The following is a 19639-nucleotide window of genomic DNA, read 5'->3' as shown; positions in this document are numbered from 1 at the left end:
GTATGTATATACATATATATCCATGTGTGCATACATATATGTATATGTGTATAGATGTAGATATATAGATGTAGATGTGTATATCACGTATACAAGTTGCTTACCACCTCAGGGAAGAACAGAGAGGAGGAAGAGAATGTAGAACTCAAATTTTTTTAAAAAATGAATGTTAAAAATTATTTTTATATACAATAGAGAAAAAATAGGGAAAAAGAAAATAGGGAAGAAATAAAATATTATTTACAAAATAGAGCTGCTATCCTTCCTATCACTCACACTTGAAACTTCATAGTACAGAAACTTTGGCTCTTTCCCCTTCCTCACTGCATTCCTGAAAAGTCTTAAATCTATTTTCCCAAGATTCTTCCACTCCAACCATTTCCATCTCTGCTCATTCTTTTCTATTTCCAGCGACACTCTACTAGTTCCTGAACAAGTATAATAGTCACCTAGCTCCTTTCCTGTTTTTGTGTCCTCTTCTCTAATCTCTGCATCACATGCCAAAAGGTTCTGTTAAGTTTGAATTTAGTCAAAGGGCTGTCCTTGAGGATTTAGAGGGCCATATGTGGCCTTGAGGTCACAGGTTCCCCACCTGCGGATAGGCAATCCATCAATAAACATGTATTAAGTGCCTCCTATGGGCCAGGCACTGGGCTTCAGTATGGGCATAGAAATTGGGGGGGTGGGGGTGGGATTCATTCCTTGCACTTAAGAAGTTGACATTCTAATGGGGAAAGACACATACAAAAGGAAACTGAAAAGGTACCAGGCTGTAGGGGCTGAAGAAGTCCACAGAATTAAGCCGGGCAGGAAATGAAAAGATAGCTGGCCTGGAAGGAGTTCTCTACCCTCCAATCAAAGGGAGAAGCCCCTGAGGCAGAGAGTACTGATGAAAAATGTGTTCCTCTACCCAATAATCCTCAATGGCTCATCATTGCCTACCAACACCATTCACAATCTGATTCCAACTTATTTTTCTACCCTTGTTCCAGATCAAGTCTATTGGATTAAATTCAATTAATATTCACTAAGCATCCACTAAGTTCAAGGCACGATGCTACATAGCGGGGACACAAAGACAAATAAAGCAGTCTCTATCCTCAAGAAACTTATATTATACCAAAGGGAAAATAATATGAGTATTAATAAATAAATCCAACAAAATTTGAAGAGGGAAAAGGCAATAACAACTGGGGGAATGAGAAAAGAAGTATCACCTGAGCTAAGCTTTGAAGAAAGATAAAGATTTTGAAGGGAAGCGACAAGATGGGCAGCCATCTTGGAGGACAACCCAAGATATTATGGGGCTGAGGGGAAGGGGATCAATGTTAAATTTGGGAAACTCCAGTACAGCCAAGACATAGGGGAAATGAATGGGAGAAATATGACATTAGGCTGTTAAGGTAGTTTGGAGTCAGATTTCAAAGGATCTTAAATACCAGGATAAGTAGTTCCCCTCCCCCACTCTCAGGAGCAATGGGTAGCCATTGAGCAGAGAAATGACATGGTCAGGTTTGTCCCTTAGGAAAACTATTTTGGCAGCTGTCTGGAGGCTGGATTGGAAAGGGGAGGGACTGGAGTTGGAGACTAATTGGGAAACTATTTAAGTGTTCCAACAAAGGATGTTAAACTATGGTAGAGATCATATGAGTGGAGAGAAAGGGACAGATATGAATGGCGCAGAAGCAGAATCAATTAGCTTGACTACTAATTAGATGGGAGGAGGTGTGAGACAGAGAAAGAATCAAGATAACGGTGATAATAATAAACTAACATTTATACAGTGCTTACCATAAGCCAGACACTGTGCTAAGCCATTTATAATTATCATCTCATTTGATCATCACAACAAACCTGGGAGATAAGAGCTATTTTTGTTCCCATTTTACAGATAAGGAAATCGAGGCAAACAGAGGTTTTTGGGTTTTTTTTACCGAATTTTTAGAGAATAGTTAGTGTCTGTGGTAAGATTGAACTTAGGCCTTCCTGACTGTAGGTCTAGAGCTCTTTTCACAAAGCTGCTTGGAAGATTCTAAGTTCGTAAACCAAAATGACTGGGAGGATGAGACCCTGTCAACAAAAACAGGAGAGTTTGATGGAGTAGTGGGTTTATAGGTAAAAATAAGGAATTCTGCTTTGGAGTTTGAAAGTCTAGAAGACTGGACCAAATTCCCTAGGACAAAATCTAATGGGGATCAATGTAAAAGTCTCACATGAGTTCAAAAAATCAGCTTTATGAGTACAAGGTGGTCTTTGGAGGGCTAGAAAGGAGTTCATCTGGAAAATAATTTGGATGTCAATATGAGTCAATAGCAGAATTCATTTTTAATTACCAAAATACGCTTCTATACTTCTCTTTAAAAAAAAAAGCCTGGGAATTGGAGAGATCCAAATCCCACTGTACTCTGCTCAATTGTAGTATTGCCTTAGACAACTTTGCTTGTAGACAACTGTAGTATTGCTTTAAGGTCTTAGCATTTTGTTTTAAGAAGGACATTGATAATGTGGAGAATATCTAAAGTGAAGCAGCTAGGATGGTGAGGTGAGTGATGGGAGAACTGGTTTGAAGGAATTGGGAATATTTACCCTTGAGAAGAGAGGACTGAGGGGTGATCTGTCTTCAAGTATTTGAAGATTATCGTATTGAAGAGATTAAATTTGTTGTGCTTGACCCTAGAGGAAAGAACTATAATTATTGAATGCAAGTTGCAAAGAAGTAGACTATGGCTTGATGCAAAGAAAAACTTCCTAATAATTAAAGCTATCCAAAGGTGAAATCAGGTTGGTGGGTCATGAACTTGGAAGAAACCCTTCCCTACTAGGTAGTTTCAAGCCATGTCTACCACTGGCAATTTTTTAGAGGGATTTCTTAGTCAAAGTTGAACTAGATGGCTTCTATGATTCCATGAAATTCCAATGGGGCAGCGAGGTGGCACAATGGATGGGGCAAGGTAATTGGGCACAATGGACAGAGCAATGGATCTGGAGTCAGGAAGACCTGAGTCCAAATTCAACTTCAGACCCTGAGCAATTCACTTAATCCTGATTGCCTCCATTTCCTTACCTGTAAAATGAACTGTAGAAGAAAATGTCAAACCACTGGTATCTTTGGCAAGAAAACCCCAAATGGGGTCAAGAAGAGTCAGAAATGACTAAGATAACTCAACAACAACAAATGAAATACCAAGGGAACATTCAAAAGCAGTTGCTCAAGCAGGCAACTGACAACAAGGGACTGGTATTCAGGAGAAATTTTATTAGAGTTTAATTTATGGATTCATTTATGATAATCTAATAGGGGGTAGATGAGCTCACCAAGGAAGAGAAGACAGAGAGAGAGACAGAGAGTAGAAACATGGGATTCAGGACAGAATTTTGTTAGGACTCCCATGCCCAGAGGACAGTAGCTAGAAGGTAATCAAGCAAAACAGAATAAGGAGCAATCTGGCAGGTAAGAGGATTCTAAGGGAGGTGTCATGGAATCCAGAGGAGAGATTAATCAGGAAGGGGGGTGGACCACAGGGTCAAAAGGTGCACTGAGGTCAAGTAGGTTGAGGACTTAGAAAAGGCCATAAGATTTAGTGGTTATTTCACAGTGCACTCCTCTATTGTCCAACCAAATAGGATTACTCACCCTCCATGAGCATACTCTGCCCAGCCTTGCCTTTCCATCCCTGCTCGTGCTGCTCCTTTTAAATATCCCATCCATCCTTCAAGGCTCAGCTTAAGCGCTACCACCTTCAGGAAGTCATCCCTTATTATCCTTCTACGAATCAGAAAGGATCCTTCCCTACAACCTGTGTGACCTTGGGTAAGTCATTTAACTTTATTTGGTCTCAGTTTCCTCTTCTGTAAAATCCTATCCAGTTCTAAGTCTATGATCTACTCTGATAACACTTCATATCTCATTTAGGGAAACTGTCGTATTACCTAATGAATGAAACAAGGCAGTTATGATCTAACTTAAAGAACATGGGACTAGGAATCCAAAGAATTGGGTTCTGACTTTGGTTCTGGTCCCAGCTCCATTAGTTACAAGCTGTGTGGCCCTAGGCAAGTCTTCATCCTTAAAGTAACAATAGTAAGGTTTAGAACACCATACTGGGTTGCGGTTTTTAAAAATAAAAAAGTGTCTTGTGAATCTAAGGGGAAGCAAGAAGTAAGCACAAGCAAGTACAGTAGAAACAGTGCTAGATTTGAAGTCCCAGATCCTGAGTTCAAGTCTTCACAATATCACTAACTGTATTGGGCAAATCATTTACTCTGTCTTGGTTTCCTCAATTGTAAAATGAGTGTATTGGAAAACATGATCTAGAAGGTTTCTTTTGTCTCTAGATCTATGATCTTCTGACCACAGGCAGCTAAGAGGCACAATTGGTAGACTGCTGGACGTAGAATTAGAGTTCAGATCTGACCTCAGATACTTACTAGCTATGTGATGCTGGTCAAGTAATTTCTATCTACCCTACCTTTTTTTGACTTATAAAATGGGGAAACTAATATCACCTCCTAGGGTTGTCACGAGTGTTAAATGAGAAAGTATTTGGAAAGCACTTAACACAGTGCCTGGCACATAGTAGGTATTTAATAAATACTTTTTTCCTTCCTTCCTATGACGTATGAGCTTGTATTGTTTACAAAGAAGGAAACTGAAACCCAGAGTAGCAAAGTATGAAAAGTATAAAGCATGGTGCCTGTGCCAAGGGATTTTATAATATATCTAGGGAGATAAGACTAATACAAAAGGGATAAGTAGAAACCAGCACAAAAGTATAATCATCAAATACTGAATTATGGGATACTAAATTGACAATATCAGACTTACATTCATGATTTTATTTGATGGTCCTAATAAATCTGTTAAATAGGCATAATAACCCTTGGGAAATTAGGCACAGTGGATAGAGTGCCAGGCCTGGAGTCAGAAAGATTCATCTTCCTAAGGTCAAATCTGACCTCAGACATTTACTAGCTGTGTGACACTGGGCAAGTCTCTTAACCCTGTTTGCCTCCATTTCCTCATCTGTGAAATGAACTAGAGAAGGAAATGGCAAACCACTCCAGTATCTTTACCAAAAAAAATTCCCAAATGGAGTCATGAAGAGTCAGACACAACTGAACACCACCACCAGCAGCGTAACCTTCCTTTTATAAATCACCCAATGGAAGCTCAGAGGGAAGAATTGACACTGGTGACACAGTAAGGGTCAGATGTAAGACCTGAGCCCCAGCTGCCTAACTCCAGCACTTGTGTTCTTTCTCAGAATACCACTGTATCCTATAAATTCAGACAAAGGGAGGCCAGAGTGTCCTGGAAAAGGAGAACATTTCCTGGAGGAGGTATTCCTTGATGGTAGGTCAAGAAATGTTTGCATCTTCCAAGAAGACATTCCAGGAAAAGGACAGACCAAAAGACAGAGGTAGATATGAAAATGGCATGATGTGGGGACGGCCGAGAATGGGCTGACTAGAGGACTGGGTTCATGTCAGAGAGAAAGATCATAGACTATGGTCCAGGGGTGGGGAAGCTGGGGCCTCAAGGCTGTCCGTGGCCCTCTAGGTCCTCAAGTGGGGCCCTTTGACTGAATTCAAACTTCACAGAACAAATCCCCCTAATAAAAGGATTTGTTCTGTAAAACTTGGACTCAGTCAAAAGGGTGTAGCTGCAGACCTAGAAAGCCACTTGTGACCTCAAGGCTACCCCCAATCTAGCCTGATCTGAATAGAACCTTGACTTAAAGATGGGTTATTCCAACCTCCTCATTTCACAAATGAGAAAACTATGACCCAGAGAAGTTAAACTACTTGTCCAAGATCAGACAGGCTGTAAGTAGCAGAGCTGAGATTCAAAACCAACTCTCCTGGCTCTTTAATCCTGTACTGGATTGCAGAGCTGGAAAGGAAAACCATGACCAGATGATAAAGAGATTTTAATGCAAAACCACAGAATGTGGAATTGATGAGATAGGAAAGAGGAAGCAATTTCAGGTAGAGTAGGGGATAATGAAGTTGTTGTTCAGTCATGTCTGACTCTGTGTGACTCCATTTGCAGTTTTCTTGGCAAGGATACTGAAGCAGTTTGCCATTTCCTTCTTCAGCTCATTTTACAGATGAGAAAACTGAGGCAAACAGGATTCAGTGACTTGCCCAGGGTCACACAGCCAATAAGTCTCTAAGTTGGGATTTGAACTCAGGTCTTTCTGACTCCTGGCATGGTACTCCATCCACCATGCCATCTAGCTGCCCTATTTATGTACTGCTTCGTGGTTACAAAGCACTAACAGCAATTCCTGGAATTCCAGGCCTTTGAATGTCTGATTACAACTTACCTTTTTTACCTAATTTTACACATTCTTACATTTTAAACTGTAGTCAAACTGAGCTACTCACTGTACTCTAATCTTGTCTCATCCATGTATTTGCAGTCTGTCCTCCATGTCTGAAATATATTCTCCCTGCATCTTTCCCTGTTCAAATCTTTTCCTCCTTTAAATGCCCGTATTTGGTGCTCTCTCTCTCTCTTCCATGAAGTTGTCCTTAATTTTCCCAACTACCTCCTGAATCTTTTCTCTCTTCTCATTCATCTTATATCACATTGCCTAGAATCCTCCTTTGCCCCCACTGTATTTTGTATCACACTAAATTGTGTGTATATATCTTACCTACCTTATTATATTTAAAATCCCTTGAACTTTTAAAGAATTTTTTTATTTTTCTGACCCAGGCCAGTTCACCCCCATAAGACAGCATAGTGGTCTTCTACTTCCAAGGGCTCACCATATTGGTACAAGATTTAGTGAAGAACTTGATACAGGTAGACTGCAGCTGAGAACTCCTAAACACAAGCAATCCACCAGCCTCAGCACCCCATGATGCCTGGGTTTGACTGGGTGTTTTCCATCTTTGTACTCCTTCTCCTTTGTCCAATGTGTTGCACAAAGTTAATATTTAATGTAAGTTTATTGAATTAAATTGAATGTATATATTTATTTGCTCCTCACAAGGCCCTTGTAGAGTTGGTTGTGATACAGTGGGAAAACCTTTGTTTCTCTGTTGTTCAGTCATTTCAGGTGTGTTCAGCTCTTCGTGACCCCATTTGGGGTTTTCTTGGCAAAGACACTGGAATGAGTTTGCCATTTCCTTCCATCCTTTTCATGGATGAGGAAAATGAGGCAAACAGGGTCACACAGCTAGTACGCGTCTGAGGATGAATTTGAACTCAGTAAAGATGAGTCTTCCTGACTTCAGGCCTGACTCTATCCACTATGCCCCCTAGCTACTGTGGAAATATCACAACCCAATAAATGTTTCTTAAACAGCACTTTTCCAAACAGAAATGTAGTAGATAGGACATTAGACATGGAGTCAGGAGTTCCAGGTTTAAGACCTGAGTCTGCCACTTACTTAGGGGCCCCAGTTTGCTCATCTATCAAATGAGATAGCTGGAGGAGAAGATCTCTAAGGTTCCTTCTAGCTCTGACATTATTCTGTATCTAGTATGGTATTGTCTTCATTTCACACATTAAAGAAACTGAGATTCAAAATGAATATAGCGCAAGGCCACAAAGCTTTGGACGCCAGTTCCAACATTCTGTGAGTTTATAAATGACAAACCTGTGATTCTAATGGTCTTCTCATTCCCAGTCTACTTCTCTTTTTTGTATATCAAACCATGCCATCATGATGAAAGTGTTGTCCTAAAAATATTAGGGTTGTATGTCCCTATATTCAGAATGGAGTAGATCAGAAAAGTAAGGCCCTTAAGAACAAGGAGAATTTTATTTTCATATCCTCAAATCTAGTACAATGTTTAGAATATGACAGTCATTTAATAAAGACCTGTTGGTTCACTGAAAACACTGGGGTAATGACTAATAATATTTAAATGTTCCATTAGATCAGAGATTCTTAACCTTATTTTTTGTCATGGACCCCTTTGGTAATCTGAAGAAACCTATGGAACCCTCTTCAATTTTATTTTTAAATGCATAAAATTAAATACATAGGATTACAAAGGAAAGTAATCATGCAGGATGTCCCCAAAGTTTTAACGCAATTTTAAGTTACTAAAGCTTAAAGTTTTAAGCTATTAAAGCTAAAAAACTGCACTAAGACTTTGGGGACACCTTGTACTAAATACAATTGTCAATTTTAAAAAGTTCATGTACTCCAGGTTAAGAATCCTCTCATCATCATAGGATCATAGATTCAGAACCAGAAGAAACCTTGTAAGTGACCTAGTGCAACCCCTGTCATGGTATAGATAAAGTAACTAATGTGACTTGACCAAGATCACAGGTATAAAGTTGCAGAAGCAGTATTTAAACACTGTTCCTCTGTCTGTAAATCCAGCAAATTTTCCCTTGTTTCCCTTGTTCCCACATTGCTACTTTGATCTCTCAAAATCACTATGACTCCTACAGTGATTAACAGTAAAGATTCCCACCTGAGAGGACTCACGGAGATCTGGCTGACTTTTGCTGAAGAATATTTTCACTTTTTCCCTCTAAGTTATTAGATCCCATTGACATCCTTCAGCCTCATGTTCTCTTACTGTAGGGAAGAGGAAAGCATCCCCAAGTCTCACACCTATTGGCTTTCAATAACTAATTGGCCTAAAGATGTTCCCTTTTGAATTTAATTTAAAGGAGCAGATTGGAGGTTCATAGGACATTGCAACTGGAAGGAAGTTTGAACGACAATGTTAGACCACAGAATGTAGAAGCAAAAAGAGACCTTAGGTCATGGAATATTAGAACACTGAACACAGAACAGGAAAGAACCACAGAAGGAACCTGCAGATTGTCACCCTACCCTCAAACTATTATTAAGAAATAAATTATGTTGAAATAGTTATACTTTTTTTCATAGACCCTAGGTGAAGAACTTCCAGTCGTGGTAGATTTAGAGATTTTAGATTGAGAGCTGAAAGGAACCTCAGAGTCTATCTCATTTTTCAGATGGAGAAACTGAGTCTCAAAGAAGGGACTACCAAATTCACACAGCTCAGAGCAGAAAGGGAACCCCTGTCTTTACTGAGGATCAGCCACTGTACCCTGAAGGAGAATTCCCGTAAGATTAGAGAGAGGAGCCATGTGAAAGCAGTGGTGAGACCCTGGCCTTGAGAGTGTCCACCTGCCTCACCTGGGTGTGGGGATGAGTGCCCTACAGGAATGGCCGGCATTTCTGAAATTCCCCGGGTCAGGATCTCCTCGCCTCTCCCAGAGGGCGGACGTTGGTGAGATGCCTGGCTTCGCGGGCTATTGAGTTATTGCCACCGGCTTCGGACAGCCGGGGGGAGAGGACCCGGAGGGGGACCGGGAGGAGGAGGCCACAGCCGCGGGGGAAGCCTCCCTCCCAGAGCTCCGGGTTAATAAAGGAAGCAGCTCAATTAGCATTTCACACGCTTTCCTTCCCCCTCACGGTCCAGGCCCCGCAGTGGGCATGCTCGCTCCCTCAAAGATCGCCCTGTTTTTGCTCCTCGCCAGCGTTGGCAGGGTGATAGTGACCAAGTGTGCAAACTTGTGCTATTGTCTCCGGGCCAGGGGGAGCCATGGCGACTCGCTAATATGACACAGGAAAATGTTTGCTGATGGTAATTCTATGGGCTTTGTCTAACTCTTTCTCCATCATGACGACTCGATTTAAGTCTCTAACTGTTTGACTACAAATGCAAGAGGGCTATCCAACTCCATCCCTTTGTCCGGCCAGTTTGAATGGGTAATTCAGCCTTTGTGCGCCTCAATTGAGGGGGCAAACATAAAAGACAAGATTCTTCAACGCTCAGGCCGGCTTTCCATGGATATCTATCCCGGCAACTCTTTAGAGCGCCGGGTCCTTCCTTACCTAGCTCTGCTGACATCATTCCTCCTCTTTTTCCCTCCCCCACACATCATCTTTAAAAAAAAAATGGAGAAGAGTTTTATCAATAATAGAAATGAAAATGATAGTTCACACTTCTAATGTGCGTGGAGGTCTCCATAACACTTTCTTGAAATAACCAATATTCCCATTTCACAGATAAGGCACCAGAAGACCCAAGAGGCCTGCGAAGTGGCTCGCCCAGGTTCAACATCAAATTCAATTCAACAAACATTTATTAAATGGGTAGAGGCACGGAAAAAGATGAACAAAATCAGACAAAAGCCATGTTACAGAAGAGGAAACTGAGGCACAGTAAAGCTTTGCCTAAGGGTTACCCAACTTCAGGTTGTGGATAAGGACATTGGATAGCAGAAAAATGAGACTCAGGCTCACTTAATAATGATACTAGCTAGCTAGCTAGCGTTTGTGTGGCGCTTCACTTTACCCATGTTATCTCACTGAATCCCCACAATAAACCCAGTGAAGAATGTTATTAATGTCCCCATATTATTACCCATATTTTACAAACAGGGAAACTGAGATACACAGCGGGATGAAGTGACTTTCCCAGGATCGCACACCTTCCAAGTGTCAGTGCCAGGTTGGAGACCAGTGCCTCTGCCCTCTCCTCAGAGCAGACAGCCTCATCAGCTTACCCCCTCCCTAACTGTCCAGCGGCACTGGAGCATGGCCGCCCACGTCTCCACGCCTCTCTGAGCCGTCTTCCAAACGGAGTTTCAAGTTTCTCTCCTTCGCTCACCATCAGCAGAGCCCGCGTCCTGGACGCTTGAGAACCGCCCTCCCCGCTCCCCGCCCTCAACCCTCCCTATGCCCCCCAACACAGAAAGGATGGATGGAGGGAAGGAAAAGTGGGGGGGGGGGAAGATAGAGGAAAGGGAGGGAGAGAATGAGGGGGCAGAAATTTGCCGGGAAATGATGGTATTTTATTAGCTGTCTTTTTTGTGATGGTCCCCATGGTAACAATTTGTGATGGCAAAGAATGTGGGAACAGGGGGCCCGACGCCTGATTGGGAGCCTTTGTATTTGCAGAGTGGCTCCTGATTGGCCCGACAAGGCCCCCAGCTCGCAGGAGCTGATATTCATTCAGACTACTCCAGGGCCGCTAACTGCTTCTAACCACTCCTAGGCGCTGGTCGCTCCTCCAAAGGTTGGTCGTGTATAACCTGCATAACAAGATTAGCCCGCCGCCGGGTCCCTGCCCAGCCGCATACAGTAACAGTCAATATTTGGAAGGCAGCTTGGCCCACGGTGGGCCGGCTGAGGGAGAGGGAGGGAAGGAAGGAGGGAGGAAAGGAGAGAGGGGAGGGGGAGGCTGCCTGCATGCGTGTGTTTGGGATGGAGGGCATCTGGGCGGTTGTGAAGGCATGAAATTGCTACAGATGTTTTATCGAGTGCACTGTTACCTATGTAACCAGATGAACTGGGAGCTGGGCACTCCCCTCCCTAACTCAGGGGCAATGTAGGAGAGAGAACTTTTCAGGATGGTGGAGGATAGGAGGAGGATGGAGAAGGGGGGCGGTAATCGGCGGTTGTAAGTAGAAAGTGAGAGGGGTGTTGTGAGGCATGGAAGAAACATTGCAGTGAGTGGGCAAGTGAGAAGGAATGGGGGCTTGGGCGGGGTTAGAGAGTGGGGATGTAGTGAGTTGGGCTGGAAGAAGAATAAATGGATGTGAAGGGGGGTGTTGTAAATGGAGAACAAGTCTGGGCTGTGGTGAGAAAATTGCCGGGAAGATGGAGACTATTGTGGAGTGGGAGAAAAATAATTAGTGTCTTGTAAAAGGGTGTGAGAATAAGAGGGAGATACACATGGGTGGGGAGGAAGGGGGGGGCCTTTGAGAATAAGAGGCGGGTTTTCTGGAGGGACTGGAGGGGGAAATTGAGGTACAGTGAAGGGGGGGTTGAAAAGCAAATAGCACTGGGGAGGGGGGGGGCACTGCTTTCAAAAAGCCAGGATAAGTTCTAAATGTTGCAGATGCTAATGGTAATGAAAGAAAGTTTGCTGGTGAGGCATTTAGGTGTTAGCCCACCAGAGAAGTCCGCAAGTTTGTATGGTGGGTGGGCGCCTGCCACAGCTGGCAAACGCATCTCCAGGTCTGGTTGGTCATGTGCTTCCCACAGTTATCAGTTATGTCCTGTTTTTTTGCTGAAAGGAGACAATGGGTGCAAAGCCCTTTGCAAACTTTTACAAGTGATACAAATGCCAATTATAGCTTATCATTATTTGTTGGTATTATCTTATTATTAGGTCTGCCCTTTGTCCGTCTGCTAAGCTGTAGGCCAGAGAACAGCAACTCTTCATGGAAATCTCCAGGAGGTGCACCCAGGGAGATGGCATCCGACAGTGAGGTGAAGATGCTGCTCAATTTTGTGAACCTGGCCTCCAGTGACATCAAAGCTGCCCTGGACAAGTCTGCCCCTTGCCGACGCTCTGTGGACCACAGAAAGTACCTGCAGAAGCAGCTCAAGAGGTTTTCTCAGAAATATTCCCGAATGCCAAGATGCTATCCCAATAGATCTGGTGAATCTCACTCTAAAAGGGGGCCTGAGGATGGCCGTTGCCGAACCCCCTCTAAGGGCAGCATGGAGAAGGGCCCAGGAAACCCAGGAATGGAAGAGAATTTTCCTGAAGAGCAGGCCCTTCAAGAGCAAATCCCAGAGGCCTCCAGGCCAGATCAAGTACCTATGCGAAAAAGACAGCTGCCTGCTTCCTTCTGGGAAGAACCCAGGCCTGCCCAAAGCTACTCTGGAGGTCTAGATGGGTTCTCTGTTCACAGGGAGCTTCCTGCCTACGAGGGGAAAAAAAGCAAAAAAAGACCTGAGACTTTGGGTTCAGAAACTGCACCTGTCCCTGCTTCTCCCAGGGCGGAGAAGGAATCCCCCAAGGTCCCTTCAGCCTCCCTCATGGGCCGAATGAGCACCTGGAGTTGTTGTCCATTCCAATACCATGGACAACCCATCTACCAGAGCCCAGGTGGTCTGCCTCAGTCTCCTGTGCCAAGCCTGGGGCTTTGGAGGAAAAATCCATCTTCCCCAGGGGAGATGGGCCATTTCTGCAAGGAGCCTGGTAGCCCGAGCCAGAAAGTTTACAGACCAGTGGTCCTGAAACCCATCCCCACAAAGCCAGGGGTCCCTCCTCCCATTTTTAATGTTTTCAGCTATATCTAGCTCCAGGTGAGTGACCCTTGGAAAGCACTGACCACCCTGATCTAGTGAAGATCATTCCAGGTCCCCTGGATTCCTGGAGAGGAAAGTTTCCCACCCCCTCCCCTATAGGGGACATGGCCTCCCTGGAAATGCTGTGAGGAACTTTGAGTGGATAACTTCTGCAGTATTCATGAAAAGCACATTTAGAGGTCTACTGGGGATATTTAAGATAATTATTGTCATGAGAGGGAATGGGGAGGGAAAGGGAGGGGGAAAGGCTATTTTCCCAGTCAGTGTCAATGAAATCTGGAGCCAGGGTTGATCAGCCTCTCACCAAGCAGTCAGCATGTCAGAAGACAATTGGGAACCAGATAACTCCATCTGTACTGTAAACAGCTGTTCTAGCAGTTGTGGGGGGAGGGCGGGGAGCCGGCTAACTTTTATCTGATAGGTGCTCAGGAAGCAATATTCTCTTCATTTGCCAAGAAATTTTTAAGCCAATCTCATTTTTTTTTTTTTGGTCTTCCTTGTAAATATTAAGAGGGTTTAAAGAATAAAGCAAAGTAATTTTTTTTAGTTACACTTCTCAGATCTCTTTAAATTGAATACCAATTCTGTTACATACTTGCTTTTCTTCTCAGGGCCTTAGTTTCTTCATCTTTAAAATAATCACGTTGAGTCAGGTGATCCTCATGGTTCATCTCTGGCTTCACATGCATAATTATGTATTTATTATCATTATAATCATATCATTATCAGAGAAGCCAATCAAAACAAAAAGCCCAGAGTGATCACAAACGGACCCTACCTATGCCCCCAATCTCATCCCTAAGAGGTCTGAAAGGAGATCAGTTTGTTGACTGAGTGATAGGGTCAAAGGTCAAAACATGGGAAATAAATGAGGTAGGCAAATCTAGGTAAGTATAGTCCCTGATGAGTTTGCTCTTAAAGTAGAAAAGAATGAGAAATATTAGGCAAGTCTAGGTAAATATAGTCCCCAATGAGTTTGGTTAAAGTGGAAAAGAAAGCAGCTCTCAACCTGTTTCTATGGTGCCTTAATATGAAGCTTAGTTATTTGAAAAAGCTCAAGAGAATAATGTGTTCTGCTCTTTGAAAAGACACTCAGGACTAAGGCTGTATCCACACTATTAGAGCTAGGCATTTGTCAGTTGGGGACAAAATGAAACAATCTAACCAGGAGTTTAGTGCTAAGACAAAACAACTACTTGGTCAATTAAATTTTTCATCTTGTAAAATAACAGGTAGTCTTTGTCTGTGCCTCCTTTTGCAAAATGAAGTAGAGACTGAGACAATGACCTTGACTATTTAGGGTCCCAAATTAGTTCTAGCCCAAAATATTCAGATAATTAAGACACTCTTGTTAATTATGGGGTCAATTTCATTGCATAGATGACTAAAACGTGAACGATCAAAGGCAAGCGTCATCCATGTACCAAGTGGGACAGGGGATAAAGCATCAACCTTATAGTATCAGACTAGAAATTGGGATGCCTGGGGTCTAGTCCTACCATTGCCACTAACTTGCCATATGACTTTGAGGAAGTCATTTACTCTCTTTGGGGTTCAGTTTTCTCCTCTCCCAAATGAGAGAGTTGGACAAGATGGTCAAGATTTGAAAATGAGATGATTGTGTTGGAGAAGGAAGCGGACTGAACCAGGACAGAAGAAATTGTTTTGGGGTGAGTGGTATGGACTGAGATGAAGGGAAAGCTGCAAAGGGAGTAAAATTAAATGCGCAGAAATGTCAATGTGATACCTAAAGCTGGGAGGGATAACTAATACTTTGGAAGCAGTCAGGATGTAAAAAAAAAGAAATCTTAGCAGTCTAGGATGACAGATCATATTGAATAAGGAAACATTTAATAACAATAAACGTGAAATCCTATACTTGGGCTAAAATTTTTTTTAAAAAATCAACTCTACAAGGAAAAAGTAAACAGTGGGGAGATATGTCTAGACTTTTCCTATGAAAAAAGAATTGGGGATTTTGGCGTGTTGATTTAATATCAGTCAATAGTGTGTAGTTATAGATTACATTCAGAGAGATGTAGTTTCCTTAATAAGATTGGGGGGATAGGGGTTTGTTGATTCTCCTGCAAAACACTGATCTGGTCACATTACATCTAGAATATTATATTTTATTCTGGATGCCACATTTTAGGGATAACATTGACAAGCCAACATGCTTCCGGAGAAATCAAGATGTATGGGAAATTAGAGACCATGACAAACAAATAATCATAGATTGATCTGAGAATATCAAACCCAAAAAAAGAGAAGCAGGGATGGGGGCAGCTTGTTTCATTGATCACTGTCTTCAAATATTTGTAGGGTTTTTTTGTGGGATAAGGGTTCTTCTTCTATTTGTTCTTTTTGGCCTCAGAGCGCAGAACTATGGGACAATGGATAAAAATTACAAAAAGGAAGAGATGAGTCCAGGGTTATGCTGAAGTTAGTACCTATCTGCTAGGGAAAGCAGGCTGTTAAATTTTCAGTGTGAACTTTATACCTTACAAATCAACAATTCTACAAATCAGGGCTTAATTTGGTCTTTTGCTGATTGATTAGACTAGAGTTTTAGGGAGGCTAAGATTCTTTTTTGTATTTTTAAATGCAGTAAAATTTTATTTACAAATGTAAAAAAAATTTCTTAGTTGCAGGTACAAATAACATATACTTTGGAAACCTAAAAGAGCTGCTCCTCTTACTGCTGTTACCACCAGCACCAGCACTACTACTACTACTACTACTACTACTACTACTACTACTACTACTACTACTACTACTACTACTACTACTACTATTATTACTACTACTACTGTAAAGAACCCTAGAATGTGCTTTAGTCTTTGGATTTACTTTTTGGATTAAAATCTCAGCTCTACAACATAATAGCTTTGTAATTGGGGAAGCTCAGTGGCAAAGTAGATTGAGTGCTAGGCTATCAGAAGACCTGAGTTTAAATATGATCTCACACACTTACTAGCTGTGTGACCCTGGGCAGGTCACATCATCTCTGTTAGCCTCAATTTCCTCATCTGCAAAATGGGGATAACAATGGCACCTAACTTCCCAAGGTTGTTGTGAGAGTAAAATGAGATACTAACCATAAAGCACTTAGCATAACGACTGCAGCATAGCACTATCTAAATCTTGGCTATTATAAAACACTTGTCTCTCTTGGACCTCAGTTTCTCCACCTGAAAAGAGAGGCCAATAATATTTGTATTACTTTCCTCACAGAATTTTGGTTTAAAAAAAAATTTGCAAACCTCTCATTTATCACTGTGGAAATGTGACATTGTTGTCTTTGGACTGCACCTATGATTTCATTAGTATGAAGAACGCCCAGTGTGGAAACTCCTGCTACCAATGTAGATGAGCTCCTTCTCTACAAACTGTGGCTTTAGAGACTTGCTTGGGTAGAGGAGTTAAGTGATTTGCCAGTGTGTATCATAGACAGAACTTGAACCCAATTCTTCTTAACTCATGCCAACTGTCTCTCCACTACACTGTAGTGGAGTAGTGACTATACCATGCTAATCCTGATGAGTTATTATTATTAATTAGAACACATTGATGAGTTCTCCTAGATGATGATGAACTCCTAGGAACCTTTGGACTCCCAAGTTCCTCCATGCTGGGATTCTATGGGCTGTTAAGGGAAATATTTGCCTAGAAGGAATGTCTGTAGAAGACTGATTGTCTTCTGTCATTCCCTTGGCAGTTTCCATTGCCAGAGGAGGGGAAAAGAACATTTATTAAGCAACTGCTATGTACCAGGCACTCTGCTAAATCCTTTAAAATTATCTTGATTTGAGACTCACAACAACTCTGTGAGGCAGGGGCTATTATTATCCCCATTTTACAAACGATATAGGCAGAAATGACCTGCCCTGGGGCATGCAGCTAATAGCTATCTGAGGCCAGATTTGAGCTCTGGTCTTTCTGACTCCAGGTCTAACACGGTGCCACCTAGCTGTTTCTGTAGCCACCAGGAAAATTATGGTTGAGGTAAGATTCATATGGTGTTGCTGAAAGGGCACTGCATTTGGAAACAGAAGAGCTGGGTTTGAGGCCTGGGTCTGCTATTCACTACCTGTATAACTTGGGCAGGTTATTTTTCCTTTCTGAGTATAATTTTCCTCATCCATATAATGAGGTTGTACTAGATGATCCCTAAATCCCTTTTATGCTCCCAAGACTAATGAGTACAGCTCTGATGATGACTAGCAGCTGCCTCAAAGGGGATAATCTGGCCCCTGGTCCTATAGGATCATAAGACCACAGATTTAGAGCTGGCAGGGACTTTAGGGATCATCATGTCCAGTCCCCTCATTTTATAGGTGAGAGGATTTAAGTGATTTACCTAGTGTCACAGAGCTTGTAATTACCTGGGGTAGGATTTGAACCCAGGTGTTTCTAATTCCAAATCCAGTACCCTTCCCTACCTGCTATATCACACTGCCTCTTGACTCTTTACTTAACAGACTGAAGGGTTTAGTATCTGCATGTTTCCTCTCAGTCTCTTTTTCTGAGAAGGAGAAATAGCTCTCTACTGAGACCATCTCCACATGTAGCATGGAGTCCTTCATGACAACTGACTGTCCAGTCCACTAAATCAGCCAAATGAGCTGTTGACCCTTTGGATGATAACCCATAACAGAAAACTTGTTCAGTTGACATAAAGATCCAGCCTCTGCTTCTCCATATTCAATCAGTTGCCACATCTTGTCAATTCTACTATTACCCCATCTCTCATATCCATTCCTTCTCTCCATTCAAATGACCACCAGCCAAAGTTAGGCCCTCACGGCCTCTTAACTGGAAATGATAATGCCCATTAAATATGATTTGATAATGGTCATGCTTGGGGCAGGAGTGAGTGCCAGATCTGGAGTCAGGAAGACTCATTTTCTTTGCCTCAGTTTCCTCATCTATAAAATGAGCTGGAGAAAGAAATGGCAAACCATTCTAATATCTGTCAAGAAAATCCCAAATACAGTCACAAAAAGAGTCCGACACAACTGAAACAACTCAGCAACAATGTTCGTGCTTCATTACACTGAAAAACATGCTTTGTCTGGATAAATCTATTTCAATTAACCTTTTAACAATTTGTTTTTTTAAAAAAACTTTTTATCACTTGCGGCTTTTTCTAAGATTTATGATTTTTCAGATGTCATAACAAAAACAAATATGCCTCTCTAGAATTAAATTGCTGCCTGAATGAGAAATAAGTTATTTCTTTTTTTTTTTTTTTGGTGGCCTCTAATCATTATTAAACATTTTCTCAGTCTTTTCTTTTTAACAGAGTTGTGGAGCTGAGACATATTCAGCGAACATACGTCCTCACAGCTCTTCTCTCTCAATGCTAAGAATAAATTATTTGAGATTAAAAAACATGCACTTTACATTGCAAACACGGGAGTGCATTTCATTTGCTCCAATTCAGATGTTTTCCATTCTGTAAGGGCAAATTGGATTAGTCAGCAAAGCTAAAATTGCATATGACTCAAGTTCACTGACCATTATTTAATTTTAATTAATTTTTATTATTAATATCATGCTGTATGATTTAATAATCAATATTACTGTGATCCATTCTTTTCCTGATTTTGTCAGACTCCACTTCTTGTGGGTGAGCAGTTTCTAAAAGACTAATTGAGTGATATTACTCCCAGCCCACAAGGCATCTGCTCTTGGACCCTTGTAGACAGAACCAGCTTGAGCTAGGCCTTCACTAGGGCACAAGCCTCTTGTCCTTACTTTGTAGTCAAAGTTAGGGGTGACTTGATCTACATGGGGAAGATTAAACTGGGAGGAACCTGATTGACATGGCTTTTGTTTTTCTAGCCAAGATTGCTAGAAGCATCTGGATCACCACATCTGGGGACATCTCCAGTCATCCTGAAGTGTATCTGGCCATTGGACCCAGATGGCTCCAGAGAAAGTGAGGCTGGTGACTTTGCATTAGCCTCCCTCACTTAAATCCAATTCCCTTGCATGTCATGGCATCACCTCCATGATGTCATGGTCCTCTTTGAGCATGAAGGACAAAACAAGAAGCTATAAGCATCAGGGTCTCATAAAACAACTAGCTTTCTGAAAGTGTCAGAGGGGGTGTAATCAGAAACATCTGAAGGCTAGACCACTTGCCCCAGCTGCAAACTGATCCTATCTCCTGAGCTGAAGTGGGGAAGGGGGAATGGAGGGAGAATGATGAATAGGGAGCAGCTGAGAACTCTTAACCCACCTTCTCAACAAAATGTCTACCTGTTGGAATCTCCTTCCCTTGCTTTTGCTAGGGGAGATGCAAATAATGAACTGTCAGTCCAATTAGAAAGAATACTCACCTGGGTTTAAAAGGCCCTGTTGACCCTCACCCAGGTCATCAAGAGAGGCCAGTGATTGAATTGATTGGTAGAGACAGCTAGGTAGTGCAGTGGATAGAATAACCAACCTGAGAGTCAGGATGACCTGCATGTAAATCTGGCCTCAGACACTTACTAGCTGTGACCCTGGACAAGTCACTTAACCCTGTTTGCCTTTCTTCCTCACCTGTAAAATGAGCTGACAAAGGAAAAGG

At 42.1% G+C, this 19639-nt stretch overlaps 1 protein-coding gene across 1 annotated transcript; it reads left to right on the top strand.

Moving 5' to 3' along the window:
* The first annotated feature begins 754 nt into the window (after positions 1 to 754).
* Positions 755 to 13605, top strand: FAM181A (family with sequence similarity 181 member A). Its single transcript, XM_072622482.1, has 4 exons — positions 755 to 3811; positions 10396 to 10465; positions 10915 to 11032; positions 12131 to 13605. The coding sequence occupies exon 4, from the start codon at positions 12214 to 12216 to the stop codon at positions 13048 to 13050; it is 837 nt and encodes a 278-aa protein (XP_072478583.1). The 5' UTR covers positions 755 to 3811; positions 10396 to 10465; positions 10915 to 11032; positions 12131 to 12213; the 3' UTR covers positions 13051 to 13605.
* Positions 13606 to 19639: the final 6034 nt, after the last annotated feature.

Source organism: Notamacropus eugenii, chromosome 7 (genome assembly GCF_028372415.1).
Source record: "Notamacropus eugenii isolate mMacEug1 chromosome 7, mMacEug1.pri_v2, whole genome shotgun sequence".
Taxonomy (NCBI): domain Eukaryota; kingdom Metazoa; phylum Chordata; class Mammalia; order Diprotodontia; family Macropodidae; genus Notamacropus; species Notamacropus eugenii.
Note: the sequence above shows the minus strand (reverse complement) of the source record. Positions and strands in the feature narration are given on the sequence as shown.